Source organism: Amborella trichopoda, chromosome 1 (assembly GCF_054954075.1).
Source record: "Amborella trichopoda isolate Santa Cruz 75 chromosome 1, AtrichopodaSantaCruz75HAP2 v2.0, whole genome shotgun sequence".
Lineage (NCBI taxonomy): Eukaryota > Viridiplantae > Streptophyta > Magnoliopsida > Amborellales > Amborellaceae > Amborella > Amborella trichopoda.
In genome coordinates this window covers 16412961-16429835 of record NC_142336.1, presented here as the reverse complement: position 1 = coordinate 16429835, position 16875 = coordinate 16412961, and the positions used below count along the sequence as shown (strand labels likewise).

The window sequence follows — 16875 nt, the reverse complement described above, 5'->3', positions numbered from 1 at the left end:
TCTAGAAATATCCAACAAATTTTTTTTGTTTAAGTAGCTAGGAAACTTCTCTAGAAATTTCTTGATAACCACTCTCTGGAAATATTTTCCAAATCAATGGCTACGCAGTGTTTCAAAAAGCATTAGGTGGGTCTTAGGCGGCCTGGGGGGCCAGGCTCTCGGGTGCCCAAAACTTGGGCAGCCCAGTAGAAAGAAAAATGTCTCTGTAGTTTAATAATATGTATAAAACATAAGAATTAGGGATTTAGGGCGCATCAAAGTATAGTACACAACATATAGCACACACTCCTCCATACTCCATAAGACCATAACCATAAGTCTATATCTAATTATCCATAGTTTGATAGTCCACACATAGTTAAAACTTAAAATTTACTAACTAGATTACTAAAATTACCAAACCAGTGGAACCACAAATCCACAATACACAACCAATAGGAGGAAAACAAAAAGGAAAGAAATACTTAAAGACTCAAACGAATCTTCTATCATTATTCATCATAAAGAAAAGTAGGGTCAGCTGCATCTGCATCTCTACATTTACATCATATGCATCGGAGTCGATGCCATTATCATCGTCATCATCTCCTTTCTTGACATAATGGTCGTCCTCCTCTATCTCTTATGAATTTGCCTATGCTTCCTCCTCTTCCTCCACTCTCGTCCTTTGTGAAGAAGACCTATGGCCCTAGGTGGGTCAGCTGATGTCCTTGAGGCATCCATGACCATGTCCCATGTCAATCTTTCATGCCCCTTGACCTCATCATTATCAACCAACCACTCCATAGCATTGTCCGTATTTTTTGATCTGAGGGGGTCTCTCTTAGCAAATGTGTCTTTCAAGAATCAACTATACTTGACATAAACTAGGTCATTGAGCCTCTTTGATTCATGTTTGTTCCTTTTCTTTGTATGAATCTAACAAAATAAATGAAACTAATTAATATAAATAATTAAATATATAATAGTAATACTACGAAACTAATAACTGCTAAAGTACTAAATTACTAATACAAATTTCCATCTCATAAGTACTCCAATTCCACTCACAACCAGACGAGGTAGTGGTTAGGTTTAAGATCTGAATGACCAACTTTTGTAAATTTGGCATGTTAGCTCCACCAATTGGCTGCAAAGATATAGAATAAACAAATAATAGAATTATAGAGATAAAATTTGATTACTCAAACTTGATGAACTTAAGAATATTATTACTTGGATCAATTTTGGTCCTCTGCCTCATCTTCAATGGACTCTCAAAAGACTTTAATGCGCATTTGTAATTTATCAGCTCATCAACACATACTATCTTGGATACCCGGATCAGGGACTAGCACATCTACACACTTATTAAATCCAGTCATAATTGTGTCATCTGTGTGTATTTCTCTATCTACATAAAAAAAAGCTGGGTTCAAATAATAACCAGTTGCATGGAATGGCCAATGTAGTTGCCTATCCCGCTTTTCATCAATAATCTCCCAAATAGGCTTATAACGGTTCTCATCATCATCTAAATTTTGGGCTTTTTCTCTCTTGTATCTCTCCATGGCCTAGCCCATGGAAGCCTTGTCACTATCAACCATGCGAAAGACTTTGTCAAGAGGAAAAAATACCTTAAGAGCCTTTCACCCCTCGCAAAAAAGCCTTAGAAAGGATAATATCTCTTACCTTCTTCCCAACCTGATCCTTGGACTACTTATATGCTCTCCACTCATCCGAGGTAAACATCTGCCTCAACTGGACTATCCTCGAATGAATGCTATCTAGGCATAAGTACCAGGTCGCAAATCTCGTGACCCCAAGCCTCACAATCTCGTTCTTATTTGTAAATCTATGCATCATGCTAAGGGTGAGAGTGTGGCTATAAATGAAATTTGTAACTAACTTTCCCTTCTTCACTGTACCTAAAATTTCTCTCAGACTGCCAAGAGCCTCAAGCATGAGGTCTATACAATGTGCTGCACATGGGGTATAAAAGATTCTAGGGTAAGCTATGCGCAACAAATTAGCAGCAACAACATTAGGAGCAACATTATTTGTGACAACTTGTATAACAAGCTGCTCCCCAACCTCCTTGATTACCTTCTCCATAATTTGGAATATGTAATGGGCATCATGGCTATGATCAGAGGCATCAATAGACCTCAAAAAACTCAAAAAAATAGTCCCTAAAGGACAATTCACCAGCAAATTCATCTGACATCTTCTCTTCCTATCACTCCAAGCATCAAGCATCAAGCATCAATCATAATAGAAACTCCATACTAAGGCCATGCATCCTTCTGAAGTTCAACAACATCCCTCATGACACTCACCTCTTTTTCAAAAGAGGCTCTGAAAGCTCATATGGGGTTGGGGGTTTCATCCCAGGCCCAAATTGGCCAATTGCCTCTACCAAGGTGTAGAAGCTACTTAGCTAGCCATATTGAAAGGAATGCTCATCTCATAAAACCATGTAGCAAAATGAAAAACAACTCTATCTCTCTCTTCCTTCTTGATTCTATTTTTAATGATGGTTGGCTTCTTTGTTTTCTCTCTTGCAACCTCAGGGTCAGGCCGGGGCAAAAAACAATCCATATGGCCTCTAACTTGAGGCTTCTTAGGCCCCGAACTCCCAGAAGTAATTACAACTCCCTTTCCCTTCCCCCTAATCATGGATTGTTGTTGTTCTACCTCTTGATATCCCTCCCTGTCTTCATCACTGTCATCATTATCATAACTGACCGGAACCCTCTTAATCTATGCTATAGATGCATGTCTCTCATCTTCTTTCATTTTTACAAGACTCGGAAAATTGTTCATCTCATCGTTAACAACATCAGGAACATTTTTACATAGGGCAACATCCCCCCTTATACCGGCAAGAATGTTTCTTGAACCGGTTTATGCCCCTTTTGTATCATTTTCACAAACCTTGCATCTTATACAATTTTTATTCAAAGGCAGGTTGTAGCCATATTTCCAACATGGATCATCATTTCGATTAGATCCCGAAGAAGACATCTCAAAATAATACAACTTATACAAGCAATAAAAAAAATCACTAATTTTGATTGCTCGATATCCAAACTTCCACCTCTAAGATGTTTCTAAGGACTCAAAATCTTCTAAAAAACCCTCTAATAGATTTATAAAACATCCAAAATTAAATCTAATAGCAATAGGTGATGCTTAGATCAATGATTCATAACTTTGAGAAACCCTTCGATCCTATGGAAATTACAAAAAATTAATTTTTTTGGGTTTTTCTCTCTCTAAAATAGGCTCTAATGGATTTTAGGTTTCAAATGAACCTAAAATCCACTATTTTGCCACTTTAGTATTAAAAAAATGACAAAAAAATGCCCTCAACGAGTGGCATTTCCACCCTTGGGCTGCTGCTGCCTAGGCGGGTGGTCATGGATATCCGCCTATTTTGGTCGCCTATCGCCCAGGCCTTCTGAACCTCCTTGGCGGCCGCCTAGGTCTGCTTTTTAAATCACTGTGGCTAGGATTTGGCCTAAGTAATCAATGGCCAAGATTTGACAACATTTAGGGTACCAAAATCAGCTTATAAATACCCCCTAAAGGGGACCAGTCCAACAACTTAGAATTGAGACTTCTCTTGAGCTTTCTTTAAGAGTGAGTGATTCCTCTCTAAGTGGTGAGTGATTCCCACGTGAGGTTGAATGATTCCGTCCTTGTTCCTTCCCTTCTTATAAAACATTGTTGTATCCTATTGTTCATTGAAATAAAAGAGTGAAGTTATATTATATTTTGTCCTATCTCTTAGTCCTCTTGCCTCAGAATATATCATTTGGTATCATAGCTCATTCCAAGGGGAAGAATCGTCATCTTGTCATCATCAAATTTAGGTTCATTAACTTCATCTTCTTCATCCTCTCCCATAGGTCTGGAAGATGTAGTTTCTTCTTTGGACATTCAAAAGCTTTATGGCCTATCTCTCCACACCAAAAACAATTGTTATAAGAGTTTATTGGAGCAGCCTTTGAGGTGGTTGCAGTCTGCTGGTTCCCTACTTGAGGTTTTGGAAGCTAGAATTTTGTGGGATGCCTATGTTAACTTTACCTTTTGAAACCTTTGATGGGTTCCCTGGCTCCAATGGACAAGAAAACCTTTTCAGTTTTTGTTCAGCTTTTAGGCCATTTGGTAGGCTTCATTCATGTCGCATAGGTGTAGTAATTCAAGCTCATCTTGTGACATAGGTTTTAACCCACTAACATATCTAGCGACTAATTGTTCTTCACTTTTCGGAACCTGAGCTCGACTTAAGAGTTGGTAGAATTCCTCAGTGTATTATTGCGCACTTTGGCCTACCCTTTGTTTTAGATGATAAAATCTTTTATACCAGTGTTTTAAAATGAGGCCACATCGTCGCATATGCAGCTGCATCATGCGGGATGCGCTCGCATCCGCATCGCGAACTGGCGCATATGCGCTTTTGACAGATGCGGCCGCATATGCACCGCATCAGGTCGCATCCCGCATCGCACCGCATCCCCCTCATGGAGGGGCAAAATGGTCTTTTTGTAGTTCCAAAGTTTAGGGAAAATGTTTGGGGGTTATTATACCCCCTAAAAGAAGATTTCCAGCCACTTTTGTGGCTTTTTTTGCATCAAATCGAAGGAAAAAAAAATTGGCGAAATTTTTTTTCATCCAAATCTTTGATTTGGCGGTTGTTTGATATTTGGATGTTCATATGATGCCTTTGATTGTTGATTTGGGGATGTTAAGGTGAATTCGTGATAAGAAATTGGGGATTTCAGAGGCCGTAAAGAAATCAAGCACTATTTCACTGAGTCGGTAACTTTTTATTCCTTCTTGTACAATAATACTGTTATACTTATTTTTGGGGCAATGTTTTCTTCCCAATCTTCTAGTAACAAGGATCCGGCTTGGAAATATGCTAAACTAAAAAATCCAAAAGATAGAAATTGTGTGATATGCTTTCTCTGTGGAAATACTTATATTGGTGGTATTTTTCGACAAAAAGAGCATTTAGGCGGAATTTCTGGAAATGTAAGAGCATGCCCACAAGCTCCGATGATATAAAAAAGGAGATTAGAGAATATTTGGATAGATTGAAAAAAGATGAGAAAAAAGAAAAGAAAAGAAAGGAATTACTTGATGATATGCAATTATTTGATGATGTTGATGATGATGATGATGATGATGATGATATGTCTGAAGTTGCTATGAGGCAAAGGGGTACTCATACTCCAACCTCAAGAAAGAGGGTTATAAATATTGGTGGTAGTGCTGAGAGAAGAACACCTCTCTCTAAGGGGCCAATGGATTCTTTTTTCACCCCTAGCCTCGAAATTGTGGTTCAGGAGAGAGAAAAAAATAAAACAAACCACAATTGACAATAAATATAAGAAAGAACAAAAGAAGTCGGTATGTATGTGGATTGCAAAGTGGATTTACATGGCCGGCATTCCTTTTAATACTATAACTCTGGATAGTTTTGCATGTATGGTCTAGGCAATTGGGCAATATGGCCCAGGACTTATTCCTCCTTCACTACATGAGGTTAGGGAGCCCTTGTTGAAGGATGCTGTATTTGATGTGAATAAAATTTTGATTTCTCAGAGAGAAGGGTGAGAGAAATATGGGGCCACTATTTTATGTGATGGTTGGTCCGACTAGAAATCAAGGGCATTCATTAATTTTTTGGTTAACTGCCCAACAGGTACTTTTTTTGTTAAGTCTATTGATGCATCAGACAAGTCACATGATGGTACATACTTATCTGGCTTGATGGATGAGATTGTCGATTTTTTTGGGGAGCAAAATGTGGTACAAATTATCACTGACAATGGTGCCAACTATGCTGCAGCTAGGCATTTCTTGACTTTGAAAAGGAAGCATATGTTTTGGACTCCTTGTGCAGCTCACTGTGTTAATCTTATGCTTAAGGAAATGGGTACAACATCTTTACTTAGTGGGGTGATTTCAAGGACTATGTTTGTTGTTGGATTTATTTACAATCGCACCATAGACTTAAGCATGATGAGGTCTTTTACAAAGAAAAGAGAATTAGTGAGACCGGGTATCACTAGATTTGCCACGTCATTTCTCACTTTTCGAAGCCTAGCCAAGCAAAAAAGTGCCTTGAGGACCATGTTTGCTTCAGAGCAATGGAGTCAAAGCAAATGGTCAAAGCATAAGGATGGGAGAAAGGCTGAAAAAATTATTCTGAATACATCTTTTTGGAGTCAAATAATTATTGCATTGGAGGTGGCTCGCCCTTTAGTGAGAGTGCTTCGATTGGTTGATGGTGATGCGAAGCCCGCCATGGGCTACATACATGAGGCAATGACTAGGGCAAGAACTGAAATAAAAGATGTTTTAAATGATGATGAAAATATGCGCAAGGCTATATTTGAAATTATTGATAGAAGATGGGATACCCTACTTCACAGGCACCTCCATTCAGTCGGTTATTTTTTAAACCCATCTCTTCACTACAAGCACCCATCCATTGAATCAGATCGCATAATAGATGGTGGGTTCTTAGATGTGTTGGAGAGGTTGGTGCTAGACAAAGATATCCACGATGAGATCCAGAGCCATGAATTGATTAAGTTCAAGTTAGCCTTGGAAAACTTTGGGAGAGATATTGCTACTCGAAATAGGGGACACTACAGATCCAGGTAAAGGCCAACAGCCCAAAAATAATCTTACTTATCTCTTACTTTATGTATAGTTCGATTGTTTATTTTATACCCTTAATTTTTAACTATATTCTAAATTATAAAATATTATATAGCTGCATGGTGGGCATTATATGGAAGCAAGACACCAATTCTACAACGTCTTGCTATTCGAGTGTTGAATCTCACATGTAGCTCATCTGGTTGTGAGCACAATTGGAGTGCATTTGAGCATGTAAGTCCTTACTACTTATTCTTTAATCCTTATTTCTTGAATTTCAATTTTCTAATCTAAAATCTAATTTATCTGATTTCAAATTTCTACCATAGCTCCATACAAAAAAAAGAAATAGGTTGGAGCAGAAAAAGTTGAATAATTTGGTTTATGTGCGGTATAATGAGCGGCTTAGGGAGAGGTATGAAAATCGCACGAAGCTCAACCCTATTCAATTATATGAAGCTGATGGTGATTCCATAAGTGAGTGGACCATGGATCCAAGACAAGAGCGTGTGTTTGAGACGGATCTTACATGGCTTGATGTCGAGCTAGCAACAGAGGCTAATGAAGAAGATCGACCTAACACTAGAGCACAAAGGAGTAGAGGAGCTGTTGGGTCTAGTTGCACTCGCACATTAGCTTTAGAGTTCGAGGAGGAAGCTGACTCAGAGGAGACCGATGAAGAAGAATACATGGAGGCCGTTGAGGATGATATTGATGATGCGCATGACGACTCTCAAGATAACTTGTCTGTTTGATATTTGAAAAAATGAAGTTCAAATTTCAAAATTGACTCTCAAAATGGATGATTGTATTAAGTTATTATTTATTAACTATTAACTCTTCTTGAGCTTGACTTTTGATTTGTATTTTGTAATATCATTATTTTGTGCTTATGGTTGTACTATGGTTGTTGATAGTTGTGTTTAATTATAATTGTGCTTATGGTGCAAATTTGTGCTGATGGTTGTTGATTGTTGAATGCTTTATGAAGCTGGTTTCAAGTTTCTAGTTTCTATCAGGGGATAGTGGATAACTGGATACAGAATCTCCGTCAGCTAATAGTTTTGAAGTTAATCATTAAACTAGAATGCTTACTATCACATATATCACCTTCATAGTTTTTTCTATGGATTAACTTATTTTTTTAGATTTTTTAGAATTCTTTTACATTTATTGGCTGCATCATCGCAATGCACCCCGCATTTGGGCCGCATCGGCCCCCCACAGCATCAGGGCCGCATCTCGCATTTTAAAATACTGTTTTATAGACATATTGATTATAATAAGAAGGAAGAAAATGAGCAGTTAGTTTCTCCTTCATTTTTTACCATGTTTGTATTTTTTCTCTTCCACGTCGAACCCGGTTATTTTGTAAAGTTTGCCACCAAATTAGAGCATGACCCTTAAGCTTAGTGGCAGCAAACTTTACCTTTTTAGATTCCGGTTGATCGCGCCATTCAAAGAAAGTTTCAATGCTTGTTATCCAATCAACAAAATAGTCGGGATGAGTTTACCTGAACAATATTCAATATTAACTGGAATATTTCCATCTCTTCCTTCCATAGCCTTGGCTAACCTCTCTAGGGCTGATTCTTGCCATCCATCAACTGTTTGCACAAATGGGTTCTTATCGGCGATACTGGAATCTTCTTCATAGCTACTAGAAGTGTTGGAACTCCCCCCACTTCTCGTATTTTATGAACTAAGTCCTCAACTAATACTTTTAGCTTAGCAAACCAGCCATGGTAGGGGAATTAGTAGCTGCTTGACCTTGTCTTACTCGCCCTGCCATAGAGTCGTTGGCTCTGATACCAAATGATGTATTCTAAGGCAAGATGATTAAGAGATAAGGCACAATATAATGTAACTTCACTCTTTTATTTAAATAAAAAAGTAAGATACAACTGTTTTTTATAAGAAGGGAAGAAACAAGGAGGGAATCACTCAATCTCACATGGGAATCACTCACAACTTAGAGACGAATCACTCACTCTCAAAGAAAGCTCAAGACAAGTCTAAATTCTAAGTTGTTGGAATGGTCCCCTTTGGAGGCTATTTATAGGCTAATTTTGGTAGCTCAAAGGTTGCGAAATCTTGGCCATTGATTCCCTAAGGCAAATCCTAGCCATTGATTTGGAAGATATTTCTAAAGAGAGGTTAGCACGAATTTTCTAGAGAAGGTTCCTAGATACTTATTTAAACAATTATTTCTTGTTAGATACTTCTGGAGAAGTTTCCAAGAAATTTTTTGGGATAATAATTTAAGTTTGTTCTAGGTTTTTTTGGAACGTTTAAAAATCTTTCTTCTAGATTTAGGTCTGCATCACCTCTCACAATTTAGGCTTTTCTAATTATTTTCTCTCGTCTCAATTCTTTACCTTTTAGAGGCCCCCAATCTTGTATTCTCCGAGTTTTTTTCTAGGACTTACAAATATCAAATCTTTCTTGTTGTTTCATTTTACTTCAATGATTGTTGATTTTTTGTGTAAGAGGGGAAGGGAAGTAAGAAGAAAAGTTGGGTTTGGTGTTTGGTTTACTTTGAAAGCCTACTTATACTGGTTACCTTTTTTAAGAAATTTTTTGATTAATTGTTTTTATTATAAAAACTCTTATATTACTCTAAAAAACGGCTGTCTGCTTATCGTCCCTGGATAACCAAATCGTCAAACATATGCTTTCACATTGATTGTGTGAGTAACTCTGCCATGGCTATTGGGGTGAATCCATTATAACCTGCATGGCAAGGCTTAGATACTCAACTTGAGCTTGCTCAGACTCGCCCAGTAGTGTATAGGCATGAAAATGCCTTTAAAGAAAGGAAAAAAGAAAATCCCAAAAATTTAGAAAATAGAAAAAATAATTTTTTTTTTGGAGAGAGAGATCCAATATTTGGTGATTGACTTTTCCTCTTTTGGGTTATGTCCGTCTGATTTGTCCAACTTTGTGATCTTAAAGAAAGACATCCCTTTACAGTACTATAAATGATCTTTCATATCACTGATTTTACTCTCAATGTCCACAAAAACAATTTTGGGATTCTGTTGTAATCATAGTTTCTAGAAACACTTGAGAAATTTCTGTGAGGATTCCAGATGGGACAATTGTCTGTGAGGAATAACCTCGAGATCACCATGAAATGCTAATTTTGGGAGTGGGGATGCCATACAATGCAAGGTTCCTACAACTAAGTTCATGATCTTGTTTTATTTGCTGTTGGGGAATCAGTGATACGGCCTCATCTGTGTAAAATACACATATGACATTGTGCAACTTCACAGTACATTGTGCAACTTCACAGTATGGCCTTCTCTTCCCTGGTATGATCGGCATTGGGGTTATTCCTGTTAGATCTATAAGATTTACTTTCAGATTGTATAGGTAAGAAATTTACTAAGGAATTTTTCTCTCAGGAAAAAAAAATAAAAATAGAACAACTAAGAAATGCATTCCGTTGTGATGGCTATATCTCAATTGCCATCTTTCTAATTTGGTTCTGGGATATGTTTTTATTTATTTTTTATTTTTTATTTTTTTTTGGGGAAGGTGGAGGGGGTTGGGGGGGGTGGGGCAGAATTGTTTTTGACTCTTAAGTAGCATAACATTTATGCAAATGGCTATTTTATCACTCAAGCTACTTCTAAATATGTTACATTTGTTTTGGACTCTTATCTCCTCAAAATTTGTTGAGAGTGTCGGTGTCTGCAAGATCCATTATGTTGGGCCCCTCTATGTCCATATGCATTAGATAGTTAGATTTAATGCTAGAAGGGAGCAACATATGGGGGAGTAATTGTTCCTCTCTCAAAAGAGCACATGCAAGAAACAAGAAACCCCATTTATTAAGTGCTTTTTCCAAGAGCCTTGTCTTTACTGTGAGAGTGAGGAAAATAATTGAAGAAAGTGACATTTAACCTGCAAGATTTAGGAGGGCCACATTGGTCTGAACTGTCTCCATTTGTTATAATATATATCCTCAATGAGTGAGGCAATTACTTTACTTCTCTTTGCAATTCCTAATTTATGACTTCTCTTGACGCCACCGCAAAACAAGCGTCACATAGGTTTTGGCCTCCTTTCAGGTGGCATTGGGAATCTATGTCAGTGACTTCTCCTGAAGCCATCTTGTATGCGTGTTTGAACCTCAGATCCAAAATTGTGGCCTTTCTATGGAAATCAATAGAGAAAATGACTCAATTCCTTCACATTGTGCCCCATGGACAAACTCTTTATAGATTTCCATGAACACCACTCTCACGATGGAGCTCTCCATTTCCAAGGATCCTTCACTACACAAAACCAGCTTAAAGGCCTCTAATGTCTAATCCCATGGCCCGAATGTTCTTGCTTTAGGCCTACTGCATACGCCCATTTAACCAAGTGAAATTTCCTTGTCCTCCACCTCCGATCATTCCCTCCAATTACAGGGAGGGGGGGCTAGGCACCTTTCCTAGGAAGCCTGGACCTGTCTTTTATCCATGTTAAAGGGGAAGCGGGTGTTGTTATTTAAAACGCCCACAACCCTTAATAAACCTGTTTTTGAGAGAATTATCAAATGTTGAAGTTTTTTTAGTTTTGTTGATATTGAAAAAAAACCTAAGAACTTCATGAAATCTTCTCAAAGTTCAATTCAATCAATTGGTTGTACATTTAAATGCGTATGTGTTCCATACACAAGCTTATGCGCAAACACATGCTCACTTTTTGGATACATACATATGCATATATCTGTGTTTGAAGCATACATACGTGCCTGTATATCTGTGCGGTGCCTCGAAACCGAGGGACCTGTATCACACCTAATTGCCACACACATACCCCTCACCCCCAAAACCCAAAAAAAAAGGAAAAAAAGGAAGGTGCCTCGTCTTGCTTTTTTAAAACATTGGTTATCATTAAGTCCTAGAAATGCTTCATTCAGGACCCTAAACAGTGGAGATTAATTAATTCAAGGTATATCATGTGCACATCCACTCTATCACCAAGTACGATGCTCTTGGCGATCTATTTTGCCCTTAATATGCTTTCTGACTAACCGGCCACTGCCAATCCTGAGCACCTAAATTTGAAGATGATTTTCTATTATATTTTATTTTACTTTGATTTACTTCTTGGAAGGATAATTGACTGCAAGAATTTTGCTTTCCTTATGATTAGACTCATCGACTAGTTCAAATCTTCAACATTGAAGAATGAATATGGTTTTTGCATTTTCTATGTTCTTTTGGTCCTGGGCATTATGGTAGGTGCCATGCAATTGACCAGGACTCTTATGCTATGATGAAGAGGCAGCCCGCTAACCACTAAATCCTGTTATTGTCATGCTTGGGCAATTGTGTTGCAGACAACTTTAGTTTCGTTTGATCCTTTAGGTTTGGGATGTTTGGCTCCTTTGTTCAGGCCACTAGCTTTTTACTTGAGCTTTTGGCATCGTCTCTTTGATCGTTCTGCTTTTTTTGAATCATTTGTTGAATAAGTTTTTTTTAGCACATGTCTGTTGGGTTTGCAGACAGGTATAACACCGCACTCGTTTGCCGCAGATGGCGTTTTTTGGCATGTCATCCTCGTCTATGGCTTCGAGTGGAGGGCTCCGTCAAATCGCAGTCTGATCCAGGTGTCTTCCCCAATTTAGATAGTGCAATATTGGCTGCAAGGTAAATGGATTATGTCTCCTTTTGATTTTCTTTAGAGAAACTTTTGTTTGTGTGCATGAGAAACTTTTGGTTGGAATATGTTCAAATGAAAAAGGCAAAAAAAAAAAAAACTTTTGTTTGTGAGCATGCGAGAGAGAGAGAGAGAGAGAGAGAGAGAGAGAGAGAGAGAGATATGGTTGCGTGGGGGAACTGATTGGTGCCGACATTCAGGCCTGGTGATACCATTTTAATATCTGCTGGGGAAGAAGAGCATGTTGCAACAAATATTCAGATAAAGAAGCCCCTTTGTTTAGTAAGTTCCAATCTCTCTCCTTTAGTTGAGTTATTTGATGCAGTGTTCTGAAAACTGGATTGGCTGCCGCCCACTTGAGCTGTCTGGATTGAGCAATACGTATCGACCCAAATCGGCAATCAAGCAGAAAATGAAGGGAAAAATAAACAGAAAATGAAGGATCATTTAAAACAAAAGGAGTGAAAAAACTTCCAAATGCTCCGAAAGATGATTTGAAAAAAATATGAAAAAAAACACTGGTTTTTTCGATCATTTTTTAAATATTTTTCAATAAAAAACTTATACTTTAATTGTTTTTCAACATATTTGAAAACCCTGGTTTTTCAATCATTTTGAATCCTGCTTTTTTGAAAAAAATGATAGGCTTTAAGTTTTTCTTCATTCTTTTTTCAGAAAATGGTTGGAAACTTGTCAATAATATTAAAAAAAAAGAAATCACTTGTCAATAGATTGAAAAACTCTTGGTTTTCCATCTTTTTTTTTTTAAATTGTCCAATCTGGTTTTTCTTATTCAGATTGATTCATTTTTCACTCTCAAGTAATTAAATATACAATTTTGGAGAAAGAATGAAAGATGATAATTTTTCGATAGATTGAAAAACAATGATGAAAGATTGTTTTTCAGGTTGTTTGATTAAATCGATTTAAATGGGATTGTTAGAATTGGCCTTGATTCAATTTTTGTACTTTGAAAAATTGATTTATTCTTTGGGTGGATTGTTACTATCATTTTTATTCTAAAAATTCCCCCATAAATGGCGGGTTTTAAATATGCCCAAGTATTGAATCAGCCTAAAGATGGGGGATTGGAATAAAATCCATTGATCCACCAAAAAATCTGCCCAAAAATGGTGGATTCCTAAGGAATCAGGCTGATTCCCGATTCCAGAAGGGAATCAGGATGTTTTTCAGTCTGTTTGATTAAATCGATTTAAATGAGATTGTTAGAATTGGCCTTGATTTACTTTGAAAAATTGATTTATTCTTTGGGTGGATTGTTACTATAATTTTTATTCTAAAAATTCCCCCAAAATGGCGGGTTTCAAATCTGCCCCAGTATTGAATCAGTCTAAAGATGGGGGATTGAAATAAAATCCATTGATCCACAAAAAAATCTGCCCAAAAATGGTGGATTCCTAAGGAATCAGGCTTATTCCGGATTCCAGAAGGGAATCAGCTCAGTTACCCTCCGATGCTGATCTAGATTGGCAATTCCTGATCCTGATCGGTGATCTTTATAACTCTGGTTTGACTACTAGGCAATATTTTCAAATTATCATATCACTCCCAAGAAAATAAATAAGGTCATTTTTTCTGATTTTGGATGGAAGATTACCAATACAATGAAAAATCAACCGGAAGCGCCATGACCTTGATTTAAAGACAATGTTTCCCCATATCTATCGAGCAAGGGGAAAAAAAGAAGAAAAGAACAAGAGACTGTTTTGTCATCGCTCTGATCCTGATTATTGTGGTTTTCCTTTAGATGGGTGGAGGCGATCTTCCCGATGACACCATTCTGGTCTCATCCCGAGGCTCCGACAGGTTCGTTGGCCTTCTCTTTTGCCCCCTTTTTCCAAGGAGAACTATAATAAGCATCTTTATTTCATTGACATCCTCTTTTATGTACAGTGCATTAGAGTTCCTATCAACCTGCAAGGTGAGCAACCTCACTGTGAGATCAGAGCTTGGGTGTTGTTTGCTTCATAGAAGTGGGAGACTAACTGTTGAAGGTTGCATACTCCAGTGTATAGAGCATCCATTGGACCACCTCTCGTGCCCCATTGTGAGCACTGCAGGTACCTATTCACCTGTTCAAAATGGAGTATCGGTGGCTCGAACAAGGATAGAGGGAGGAGCCAAGGCTGTCCTAACAAGTGGGTCTTTGGTGTTGCATAGTGTTCGAGTGTTATATGCTCGGACATCTCTGTACTTTTGGTTTGATGTCTCACAGAAGCCACCCATTTCTTTATGATGCCCAAAGGGTTCCCAGCCTGACTTCTACCTTTACCTCTGTGTGGTTGCTTTCCATTACCAACACAGAATTGTTAACTATCAGTAAGTTCATATTTGTTATTTGCTTAGAGCTTCCTTTTGTACTCGTGTTGTATCATGTTTGGTTGTATTATGCTCACTGATAAGGAAGTTGGGAGGTTTATTTCCATCTATTAGAAGCCGTTGATTCATTAGGCATGCGTAATTTCCAGTGCTTGGTTCTGCACTAGAACTTCATATGCATCTCTTTCTATCTGTGTGCCGCGCACACAATAGTTAGTTACCAAGGATTCTTTTGGGAACATAGGTTTTTTCGTAAATAATTAGTGGCCAATAATGCATGTGTGTGCATGCGTGTGTGGGAACATCTCTCATTCTTTGAGGAAACTCCCAAGCAATGCTGCTGTTTCTAAGATAATGGTGTTTTGGTCTTTTAATGACCATTGGAGGCATGGAAGTTGAAAATCATGACTAGCTTTGATGCTAAGGTAGGGAACTGATTAACAATTAAAGAACTACTGTCATACCTTGAGAGAGATATCGTAGGAACTTCCATTTAGTCTATGCAGGTATTATATCATCTCTGCTATGAATAAACAAATGGCAGAATTGGGGATGTGTTGGTATCGGTGAGGCCAGGGCAAAGCTTTGGAGGCCTCCAATTGAATTCAAATGCTAAAATCTGGATAAACCCAAAAAAAAATCTTCAGCCACACATTTGCATACAGATTCTTGTTACTATCATTTCTGTGCACTCTGAGAAAAACTGCATCAGATCTGAACCAGTTTAGGATTCTAAACAGGTCTAATTGGGCAAGGCTTGTAGAGTTGGAAACTGGAAAAATCAATTCTCATGGTCGAATGTCTTAATACAATATGACAAGAAGCTAGCATGTTGCTGACTTTAAGTACTTGGGATAAAGTTCAGACAATGATGATAGGAAGTTAGCATGCTATATGAATACTTCATTACCATTTAGAATGAGAATAATATTGAAGGATGGCTAGCCCAACTCCAAAATTTTCGTTGTCTTATTTGAAGGTGGCTACTTCTGGTCACAAAACCCTGCTTTGATTATAGAGTCGTGTGGTTATTTCAACAATGCGCCTACCTCTTCAAAATATGGGATCCCCATCTTCTGGTCGACTTACTTCGATCGATAAACAGGCTCGTCGGTAGTTTTTCTTTATATCAATAGAAGTATCGAATATTGTTGAAAAAGAAAAAACAAACTGGCTCTTTGATTTTGCTCTTCCCTTGGTTGAGCTTTCCTTTGTGGCATGTATCTTCCTTGTAATCCAGAACTACGTTTTCTGTTAATTTGGCTTGTACCTTACAATTCTCCATCTTTGGCCTGGTTCCTCCATCAATGGTCCTAATCTATAGTGTAGCATATTTGTCTGAGCGTGCCTGCATCTAGAAACGATATAGTTTATAAAAAAGAGTATAGCATCTTTGATTCTAGAGATCTAGCCACTTAGAAACACAATTGAAATGAATTATTATTATTTGTTTTCTTTTATGTCAGTGTTAACTATATAATTTCATTCGATGTATAAAAGTTACATCAGAAAGATGACTATACAAATTAGGGACCAACACAGTCCAAAAATATTGCTGTACGAATTACCAAATGAATCAAAAGGTAATGACCAACAACTATTTTTTTAGATCTTTTCCTTGGCAAGAGCATCAGCCGCAAACGTTTGCCTCCCAGTAGGGAATTTCTCTTCTATCCACCAAGTCCTTAATCTCACGAATAATTGGATGTAGGCTCCAAGTTGCACGCTCACAACCTTAGACCTTGAAGGAGGGCCCTATGCTCAGCCTCGTTTGCCATGGTAACACCACCAGGGCCACAAAAGTAAAGCAATATTGCCCCTTTGTGTGATCTCTAACAATAACCAAAGAGCACCCATCAAAATTCAGTTTGATACAATTTTCAGCCCCTCCCCCCGTACCCGCTTTCTAGGTTTAGACCGATCTTAATCTGAACACCACTTTATGCAAGCTGCTTCTTAAAATCCCTTAATACACTTTCACCCCATTAATCCGTTTCACAACATCAGCCATGTCTGAGTTCTTGAAGATTTGTGATGACACCTTCAATCCTCCTTTTAGCCAAGCCTTGAGCTGTTGAAGATTTGTGATGACACCTTCAATCCTCCTTTTATTCATTTCCTTTCTTATGGGCTATAAGTTAGCAACCAAAAATTGTCTCCATATAATGAGTCCGATCTTTCCAAATGGTGAAACCAACAAATAACTTATCAAAT

At 37.8% G+C, this 16875-nt stretch overlaps 2 protein-coding genes across 4 annotated transcripts in view; both read left to right on the top strand.

Annotated features, from left to right (window-relative positions):
* The window catches only part of SKIP5 (SKP1/ASK-interacting protein 5), a 36107-nt gene that overhangs the window by 10558 nt on the left and 8674 nt on the right, over window positions 1-16875 (top strand). Inside the window, exons 2-6 of one of the 3 annotated variants that reach the window (XM_011631102.3) lie at window positions 12167-12311; window positions 12522-12603; window positions 14090-14148; window positions 14236-14263; window positions 14351-14789. In XM_011631102.3, coding sequence (XP_011629404.1) covers window positions 12167-12311; window positions 12522-12603; window positions 14090-14148; window positions 14236-14263; window positions 14351-14578 — 542 coding nt within the window. In that variant the 3' untranslated portion in view covers window positions 14579-14789. Of the gene's footprint in view, window positions 1-12166; window positions 12312-12521; window positions 12604-14089; window positions 14149-14235; window positions 14790-16875 lie in introns of those variants that run through there. The other 2 variants (XR_016045379.1, XM_006830296.4) reach the window with 2 other exon arrangements.
* Window positions 6524-7584, top strand: LOC148783590 (uncharacterized). Its single transcript, XM_088855179.1, has 3 exons — window positions 6524-6536; window positions 6776-6894; window positions 6990-7584. The coding sequence occupies exons 1-3, from the start codon at window positions 6524-6526 to the stop codon at window positions 7413-7415; spliced, it is 558 nt and encodes a 185-aa protein (XP_088711305.1). The 3' UTR covers window positions 7416-7584.